Source organism: Triturus cristatus, chromosome 2_2, assembly GCF_964204655.1.
Source record: "Triturus cristatus chromosome 2_2, aTriCri1.1, whole genome shotgun sequence".
NCBI lineage: Eukaryota > Metazoa > Chordata > Amphibia > Caudata > Salamandridae > Triturus > Triturus cristatus.
The window spans coordinates 322,408,668-322,418,948 of NC_140582.1; the positions used below are offsets into that span (position 1 = coordinate 322,408,668).

General features: G+C 41.9%; 1 protein-coding gene across 1 annotated transcript in view; it reads right to left on the reverse strand.

The window, feature by feature from the left end:
* Positions 1 to 9,677, reverse strand: part of HADH (hydroxyacyl-CoA dehydrogenase) — a 271,639-nt gene extending 261,962 nt beyond the window's left edge. Inside the window, exon 1 of the mRNA XM_085641388.1 lies at positions 9,398 to 9,677. Coding sequence (XP_085497514.1) covers positions 9,398 to 9,523 — 126 coding nt within the window. The 5' untranslated portion in view covers positions 9,524 to 9,677. The remainder of the gene's footprint in view (positions 1 to 9,397) is intronic.
* Positions 9,678 to 10,281: the final 604 nt, after the last annotated feature.

Sequence of the window (10,281 nt, forward strand, 5' to 3'; positions counted from 1 at the left end):
TTTTCCAATAAATGTAAACTTATGTGAAAATCAAACACTTTGTACCTGGCCAATTTATTTTTCTGTGACTGTTCTGCCTGTATGTTACGCTAGATTGTTGTTAATGTGATGCTTCTGCAGAAACAATCCAGTCTCGATAAATGAAGTATTGTCTCACTTATTAACATATTTGAAATTAGATCATAGTTGCTTTGCAGAGCCGTTGTAATAAATTGCAGTTCTTTTTTCTCTCGACATCTAGTAACAGCTTGTGTTTTGGCAGGCTTGTGCTCCTCACTCTCTGGACACATCGCATTGGCTATGGTTAGCTTTAGGTTATTATTTTACAGTGCAAAAGCATGTGAGCAGCATTTGTGCAGGCTTGTTTTTGCATGTGTTAACTCATAAAATCAGGCCTATTGGCTTCACCAATGCTTGCTTAAGTGGCAACTGGGCTTACGCGCTGCCAGTGGACATTGTGCTGTCACAATTCTACATTACCAAATTTTTGCATTACAGCAGCTTTTTCATGCCAGAGGTCAGCAGTGGCCCTACAACTAGACAGTAATAAGGACATGAGAAACAGGGTTTTGCCGGGTTCCAATATTTTGAACATGTACGCACTCATCCAAACATCAAATCGCTTTTAGCTCACTAACTGAAAAGTTCAGGCATAATTTATTGAATTTCTAGTTCGCCTAGTTTTAAAAAGTCTTTAAACATATTTACATACAGTCTGCTGCATGATTTACTTGGACATTATTTTTAATGGCTTGCCTCGTGCTGCGGCTTCTCTGACTTAGCCAGACTGCTAGAACTCTTCTAGAACATATGCGCTACTGGATGCACTACAGACAACAGCACGCTTAAAGGGCCGTTTAGATCCGATAGGCAAATTTAGGCGCAGAAACACCAGTACAATTTACATTTGCATCGAGAGATCAAAATATTTTGGTAACTTATTCATAGATGGGTGGGGACAAACTGCAATTGTGACCGTTTTATTCAAGTGACCTTTATTCCCTGCTTTGTGCATGCGGTTACCATGAGCTAAAAGCTGTAAAGTGCAGGAGTAAATAAGCTAAATTTCCTTACAGCTCTTAAAAAGGTGCCTGTGCGAACGCAATGCGCAAATTACTTTAGCGCCTGTTTTGGCCCTGCAGTATGATTCTAAATTAATCTGAGGGGGCCTCGGCCTGATGTGCGTTGATCTCCCTTTACTGGTGCTTGTGCTGAACTATAGCAGGGATGGCGGAAAATTCAGGTATGTCTGCATATATTGGGTCCAATCAGAGCAGTCACTCTCTTTTAGAGGAAGAAGGAAAAAACATTTGTGGTTGATAAGTTATTAAACAGCCTAACAGAGCCTTAACTGGGTCTTCGTTAAGGCCAGCAGACAATGCAGAACAGTTAGGCGATTCTTTTGGGATGGTGCGTTTAAAAAAAAAAATCAAATACGGGAAAATTATCACATCTCCTAACTCCAACACATTCTAACCAAGAAAAGTTAGGCTACCTTAGGAAAAGTCCTCTAAAAATACTGTTTCCAAGAATTATGAAGTAGGGAGCACTGGTTAGCTACAACCGGCCCTCTTTTGTTGAACCCTCATCCTTCTCCTCTTAAAAGACATTGTGGAAAATTCCCTATTTCAACACACAGAGGAAAGGGTTCTGCCTAATGACATCCTTTATCAAGTGGCACTCTTTTCTGGGCCCCTGCCAACTTGATGGCTCATACTGGCAAAATGCCCTGAAGAAGCATTTGACAGGGTGGAGCACTGTAGAAAAACCCAGCCAGGCATAATTTGGAGTTCAGGCACTTCAAGGCAGTAACATGGACGGTAAATAAGGCAGGGCTCTCTTGGAAGAGTGGGACTCTGCATGTTGCTTCATAATTCTGCACTAAACACTTGCGAACAACGCGTTACTTGTGCAACCTTTGAACTCACCGTCTTTTTCACCATAACTGACACAGCTTATTTTCTTGTTGGCTCATAAACTGCACCTTTTTCTGGGAGATTTGCATCAGTTATACTCTACAGAAGAAACATACAATAGGCATATTGCAATCAGTTGGAATGAAAAAAACAGGGCTGTTAGCAAAGCCAATAGGCCTGGCGCTAGCAGCTGCCAGTCTTTTGGGTCTGTCAAAGCCTGTTTTTTTTTTTTTCAATGGATTTCCTAAAACGCTATTGTTGAGGAGCTGCCAGGCCCTTGTCAATAAAAACAAATACATATTGGCAAGAAGCAAAATTTGGTTTGGTCACAAAAAGCACTTTGCTGTTGTAGCAGCTGGAACTGAAGGCAGCTACTTTGTATTTAAGTGTGCTCCTTGTGAGAGCAGTATGCCATTACTCACAGTGAAGTCAGTAAATGATTGAAGCAGGCTGACCCATTTCCCCATGTTGTATGCAGTAGTGGGAGGAAGAATAACTTGAAAAATACATCAGTAGACCAATAGATGAAGAAGGCCAACTCAAAGCCCCTACAAGTATATCACACACATAATTTTAGTAAAATCAAAAAGTCTTGGCTAATGTCAGGCCTAATAATCAAAGGTAGGCAAATAAAAATACTAACTATCAAACACACTGAAAAAAAGTCATGAAAATGGGCATAATTCTGTTGGGCACACACTTCTAGTTATAACAGGTAAAAAAGGTTTTTATTTTTTTTTACTCATGAACAGATGATGTTCATATGCAAAATGTACAGTTACGAGTGTACAAGGATTTTTTTTTAGCTAAGGAGTCACTTGCAATGCTCCCAAAATCAGATGTCCCATGATATTATTTTAATTGTGTCCCTATTAAGTTTAGTAGAAAGTGACATGTTGTTTCTTCACGGTTATGCAATATTGCGTTACAAAAAGAATAAACACTGCAAATGGAGTACACTTGTTTGCCCTTCACCATTGTTTCATATGCCCAATATTTGGTTACTTTTTTTGCGGTTTTATATAGTACGAACTCGACCCAAAGGTATTGGATCGCTTTATATGAGCACTAGTTACGTTACACAAAGACACATTTTTTATTTGTTCTATGCAACCTTTCTTGACCAAAACTCCACCTGGGCCCGAGTGTTTGATTCTGGACGTGCAGACCGAATGTTTTGCTATGATTCTGCTCCATCTAGAAGTTTCCCCAATTAGATTCGGGTCTGACATGCATAAACATTTATCATAATTTCTTTAACACAATGCAGTCCTGGTCCCAACATCAAACAGCATTTGAGAAGGATGTCAATACCATGTGTGGAGGAAGAGAAACCTGGTTCACACACAATGTAATATTAAATGGCACTGAGATGTGGCAAGCCAGGAACCTTATCAGGCTAAATTTTTCACTAGCAAAATAGCTCTTATTAATGGAAGTCAGTACGATTCTCATAGGCCCGAACCATTTTGTAGACAGGAAGGACATGGAGACACAGTTAATTGATTCACCAAAGGAAACAATATGGGATGATTCCGTGCGTCTGTAGGAACACCACCCAGGCCCTACCGAGCTAGGCCCAAGGCCTGGTATATCTGTGAGGTGGCCTAAATGAGTTCTTACTATTTACAGTTACACTTCTGGTAGAGTGACACTTAGGAGTCCATCGCCTTATTCTATGGGTTCCTTTGGACAAAAGGATATGACCAGAAGCATACAATGTTGGCAGATCAGGAAGCCTGGGAATATCGGTGGAGGGGACACCAGGGCAAATTGGCAGCGACAGTCCCTTGGAATATTTGCAACTATAAGGCGTAGTCCCCCTGGGTTCCCCAGGTTGGGAAATGCTTCCACAAATCCTGAAGTAATGATCTTTAGAGCATATCATTGTGAGAACACAATATTTAGCACCTCTTGGTATTAATCCTACACAGGGTGTGGGTGTAGGGATATCTGTCACAAATAGGTCACCAATCATCCCATATGGGACAGACAGCTTGGTGGAAGAAGGTTAGCCTCCAATGATAGGGCATCACTTTTGGAACCAAAGACTACGTCCTGACACAGGCCGCTGACACTCTGGGCATGTGTTATGTTGACAGTAGTATAGGATGATAGGGTAATTAATATCCTTTGTGTATCGTCCACTTATGTTTTTAATTCTATGAGGACATCCAATAATACACTAGGCTTAGGATAGTCCTAGATAGTTTTAACTGTTAATTTGATTACATTTGATTGTGTGGACAATTCCCAATTTAAAAAAAAAAAAACCTTGCTCCCACTCCCCTTGATAAAACCCACCTTGGACTCTGTTGGGTCCGTGGTGTGGGAAGCCCGATGATGTGGGTGGGAACATAGCTACAAACTTTGGCTGCCAGATGTGTGGGCACTAGATTTGTAAGAAACCTATGCATTATGCTGTTTTTCAAATGTAAGCGAGCCCCATTTATGGGTAAACATGATAAACGAGATATCATGCAGGACTGTAGTGTGTTTTTGCCTTTTGGACTAGTTTGCATGCAGAACTATTTACTTGCATAGGATGTTTATATTTTTTCCAAAAGAAGTTTGTTTAAATAGCCAAAAGGCATGTGTCTGCAAACAGAGTCTTCTACTCTGAACACACGAGGAACAAATGGTGGCTGCTGAGTGCTTATGGAGATAGTCAGGAAAATGCGGCATGATGCGCCTGACTCTAAGAAGCGTGCATATTGGCGTAGGAGTGAATGTCCCACCTTGTTCTCCCTCTCTACAGCTTGTTCCTGGCAGAGACAGAAGGTCTGTCAACAACATTATAAGTATGTAATTAGTCATCTGCATGAGTAAAGTTGGTAAGAGAAAGACTGAAAATTTTCTTTCTTTCTTACAGCTGTCACATTATTGCTTATTAAAGCCCTGGGTGGGATTTAGATGAAGGTTTCTTTTTTTATTGTTTTTCATTCAGGAATATCTAACTTGCTCTCATTTTTCCACCACGTGAATATAATCTGCTTGCGTCTGTACACAAAGCGGTGTGGATGAGAATATAAGGGATTGTGAGTAGAAAGTCTGGAGTCAATCAAGGCTTAGGAAGGAGGAGAACCAAGTTATTTTATACTGCGTATTAGCAGCTGGGATGAAAAATCAGGAAAGAGAATGTGGGGCATATTCTCGAGGGCATATTATTAAGCCCATTATCGCCGCTTTAGCGGCAGAAAACTGATAATGTGCTTAATAATATGCCCTTGAGAATTCCCATAGAAGCCCATGTTCTGGTGTCAACATGGGCTTCTATTGGAATTCTCCAGGGCATATTATCAAGCCCATTATCGCCGCTTTAGCGGCAGTTTTCTGCCGCTAAAGCGGCGATAATTTTAACGCCGTGCTTGATAATATGCCCCTAAGTTCTTGACTAGGATCTAGCTGTAGTGAGAGCTAATCTAAGGGCATTGAGGCAGGGACATCTTAAGGATTTTGGGGGCCTTGGGCCAAACGTATTTGAGGACCCTGTTCGAAAAAGCTTTTAATTTATTATTCAATTACAGCTCTTTCATGCGGGTCACTGACAGTGCGCAGTAGCACTCGTCCACATTTTAAATGTGTTTGCATTGAATATTGAGCAATAGAAACATGTGTTATCAATATTGTAACATAGCAGAAGCTCACTACTATTATTGCAAATAATCTCTGTGATACCCCCCCCATTTTTCATATGGGAGGTCCTATTGTGATCTAAAAGAAACTATTTTTTATGGATTTTGCATGAAACATAATCACAACATTTCTCTGCAAAATGTCTGTAATAGACGCTCAAATATCACCCACGTTAAAAATCGGTTAAAGGAAGGTGGTATTTAAAATGATTTGTTTAAGAATTATTCAAGATCAGGGCAAAACTCTGCAGAACAGAACTGGCTCTATTAGGGGGCCCCCCTGAAAGGCTGGGGCTCTGGGACAGAGCCCATTTTGCCCACGTCTTAAAACGTCTCTGCATTGAGGGTCTACTTATAGGTGTTGCAACACAAGGGGATGGGATTTTGCTACCTGCAGATAAGTGTGCCAATTTGCCTCTTTAGCAAATGGAAGTTAAGAGTGAGCCCAGGTTTCTACAACGTGTTTTATGAAGAACACACTCACACTTGGGTTCCTTGGTGATGAAATTATAATAGCAGTTTATTGTAACCCAACTCAACTGTACTCATTTTTTCACCCTTTTATGGATAAAATGCTGAATGGAACCTCCGAGAGTGGACCCTATGACCATGACTAACACAGATTCCTGGAGTATATGCATTAGCCCACTGAGTCACCAAGCCTGGATTCTGATGATGAGCTGCTATGGTAAAGGAGAAGAGGAGATAGTGATAGTTTCTAAAATATTATGGAATAAATGGTGAAAGAAGAGGTATGCAAGGGGGACAAAAAGGTTGTGCATTCTGTCAAGGAGATCTACAATGGAATTCCTTGAATGCTTCCTTAGGGAGTTTGGGGTCTTACAGGTGGGTGCAACAGGAGGGGGTGAAGCGGCGTGTGTTATAGCATGGTCTGAGACGGACTGCATCAACCGTGAGAGGGGAAAGGGCCCGGAATTTAAAAGTCAAACGGGTTACATGTACAAGTGGAGTGCAAGGAGCATATACTGCTGATGGCTGTTTATGTCATATTACTAAATATATATGAGAGATGGTGCATGGCAATTAAGTTAGGATGGCATCCAGGTTTGCAAAAACTGAGCAGATAAATACACAAGGGTGGCATTCTGCTACAATATAAACACAGGTGGTAACGGAGTTATTGATTGTGAGAGACCTGTTTAAAAGGATGCCAACATCCAGAGTTGGTCTTAGCAGAAAGAGTACCCTGAGCGAAACCAAATTTGGCACGCCATCCAAGTCGTTGTCTTTAATAGACTATGAACTGAAAATTTCGGAGCAGAAGGAGGAGGATGAGGAGGGCAAGATTAAGCACTATGGAAAGAAAAACTAAGAAAAAGGAGACAAGGGCACCAGCAACCTACAGGAAAACTGTTTAAACACATTTTTGGGGGTTCGTCATAAGGAGACTGCAGCAGGGAGCCCATCTGGAAGTCAGCGCCTTGGGCTAGGGACCAGTTGGTACATGTTACAGGCCAACCCTGCCAACACCATGCTCCTTTGGATGGCACAGGAGGTGTCAGAGAACATGACGCAGGTAGTGTGGAGATCAAGCGGCACAATGGTATCCTTGAAGTTAAACTCAATGGTATCCAAGTCAAACCATGTCTCCATAATGACTGACTCAGAGGGAACGGGGTTGGAGTTAAAACTGTAGACATTACCCTACTGAAAACAGCTTAAGGGTTCCAAAAATCAGGGGGCATATTTACAAGGACATTATCGCCGTTTTAGCGGCACTTTTTGCCGCTAAAGCGGCGATAATTTCATCGCCCTATTAACAAGGCGGCGCTAACATGCATTAGCGCATGTTAGCTGCCGTTTTAGTAATGCCACGCATCTTAGCGATATACATCGCTAATGAGATGCACAGTAGGCGTACCTTTCCGTAACACCATGACAAAAGGTCACGAACAGGACATCACGTTATTTACAATGTGGCCCCGGAACCACGAAGCGATGATGAAAGCCACGCTAACCGCGGTTTACGCCGGATCCTTACGCCTGGTCAAAACTTGACTTAGGCATGCTTTGAATGGGAGGTGGATTCTCTGGTTACGTCCACACTCCCCTATTATCAAGCTTTTCATTAGCATGTGAAATCATCGCTTGATTACGGATAATTCAGTTGAGGCAAGGTGATGCAAGGATTAGGTGATATGAAATTTGGGCAGCAAACAGGAGAATGAGCAGTGGGTGAGAACAGGGTGTTTTAATGAATATGAGTAGTAGTGATATAAAGTGCCAGCGATATAGAGGCAGATGGATCTTGGAAGAGGAAATCCAAGAAGAAATAGGTGTATGGATGGGGTGCGAGTGTAAAGCAATGTTTAAGGTTTCCTAGAATTCCCTAAGTAGGGGGTAGGATTCCACTTTTTGCCCCAAAATGTTTAAGTAGTATATGAATTAGTAATTAGTTTCCAACCAAGGGCAAGAAGCATTTAAATAAATATTAATGGTAGAAGGTAATCGGTTCAAAGGGAAGTGAAGGCCCTTCAGGCTCGTAATAATTAACATACGAAAGAGGAGACAAATTAGCACTGGAGCGTCGTCGACTAACCTTGGTCCCACTTGCAGGGTCATCATCTTGCCTCGGGGCGCTCCTACTGAAAAACTGGTTAGGTAACTTAAGACAAGGACTTCGAACCCCTATCCAACCAATAGGTATCCGATACAATCCTGAAGGCCAGACAATGACGTAACTAACCTGAAATCTGAGCTACAAAAGCGTTATACAAAATCATTAAAAGCAGTGAACTGTGGAATCTTTACAATGTCTGTAGACAAAAAACTGCTAGTAAATATGGGTAATGAGGTCTGTTTTCGAATTGTAAACTCCTTGGCAGGCTCTCCTCACTGTTGATATCCTCTGAAGAAGTCAATGCAAGTTGAGAAAATGTATGTAGGAAGCAAATGCGCGCAATGCCAATCCTCAGGAAGATGATCAATTATATAGATTAACAAATGTTGCAGTGTCTAATCAAAAGCAATAGTATTATCACGGTTGCAACAGAAAAGATGCTCTGTTACTAATTTCGCAACTATCGACAAAACCTCTCCATTCAGAACACAACAAAAACATAAAAACTAGTACTCGTTCCAGGCATCGAGGTGAAGTAGGATGACCAGCTTTTAAAAACCAAAAAATACGGGACAGTTTCCAAAAATAGAAGGACTATACCTTTTACATTATCCGAGCGCCACAGAATGATAGCGCTCACCATCACAGAAATACAGAAGAAGTACTATGAAAATACATAAAACGCAGTTTTTAAACCCAGTATCATACCGGTTACTTTGACTGCTTTCTTGTAACATTTGCTAATTAGCCCGGTTTTGGAACACATAAAAACGTGCTTCCCACTGGTTTCAGTCTACCGTCTCTGAAAACCGGGACGCGAGCCAAATTTGACGGAATCTGCCAGGACAGCTGATGAAAACCCGTTACAGTCCCGGCAAATCTTGGACGCCTGATCACCCTAACGATCGGGCGTCCTAGATTTGCCGGGAAGGCATTCCAACGGGGATCACTTGCCAACATAGCTTGGACTGAACCAAATCCAACAGTTCACAGATTAGAGTGCTGGCTCTGTGTGTTCTTATGGAAAGCTAGACATTGATTAAATGCCCGTCAGCTGTTAAGAGTTCGCTCCCTACAGGTCTCCGGACAGCCAACACTATATGGACTCCTGACGAAAACCTTTGTCCCAGTTATTCCACATGGAACTCTCCCTCCATTCTTCCTAGGGAGGTCTCAGGCTGCCATGCATCATGCTTGTCTAATGATCCCAAAGCAGGCGCAGCCTGACCTCTGTAGCTGCAATGCCTATTCTCCCCTAGTCTCACCTGTGCAATGCCTGCGCCCATCAGCCCCCCGCCGATCACAGTCACATGCTTGATGACCACTTTCTTTGCCTGTGAGGCGCTGGAGGAGGACAACGCGCGAACAAACTGCCGGGTGGCGAAAGCCATGGCTTGTTCAAATGTCTTGCGGGAGAATCCCTTACTAAAGAGAAGACAAACCACGGGAACGAGTGACAGAAGGGCAAGGCCTGAGTGGGAGGAGCCTATCAGTGACTTAGTCTACCAGCCGCGGGGACTGTCGACATAAAGGAGGGACTGATATGGACAGAAAACGGCTAGCAATCCGGACATCTTATAATGCTAAATGTGATAAGAATCGGAACCAGTGTCTTGAAAACAAATAACACGTTCAAACAGACTTTGCGCAAGCGCCTTTCAAAATTATCTCAAGGATTATTTTAATCATTCTTTGCGTGTCTCACTGATAATGTTCCATCTTTTCGTCGTCTTTTTTGATTAATTATATATAGTTTTTCCTCAAGTAATGTACCGCGCCCCCACGTATGTTTACTATTATTATTATCATGTTTCTAGCGTCGCCTATGCCCGTTCGGCTTTTCTATATCTCTTCTTAGAACTATCAGATTTCTCTGCCTGCAGTCCGTTTCCATTGTGGTAATTTTTAAGTTTGAGGTTTTTCTTCTCGCCCCTTGCTTTTATGTAAACTATCTGTTCTCTCATCTTTCTGCTTTTCTTTTTTATAAACACCTTCACAGTGGAGTATTATATGCTTGTCATATTATGTTTCAGAATGTTAAGTGCGTACTACTCCATATTAAAATTAGTATTATCACCCTAAAAGTTAGCTGCGGGGTTTTACAACATTTTTTTGTACAAAGAACGTCGTTAAACACAATTTTAAACCG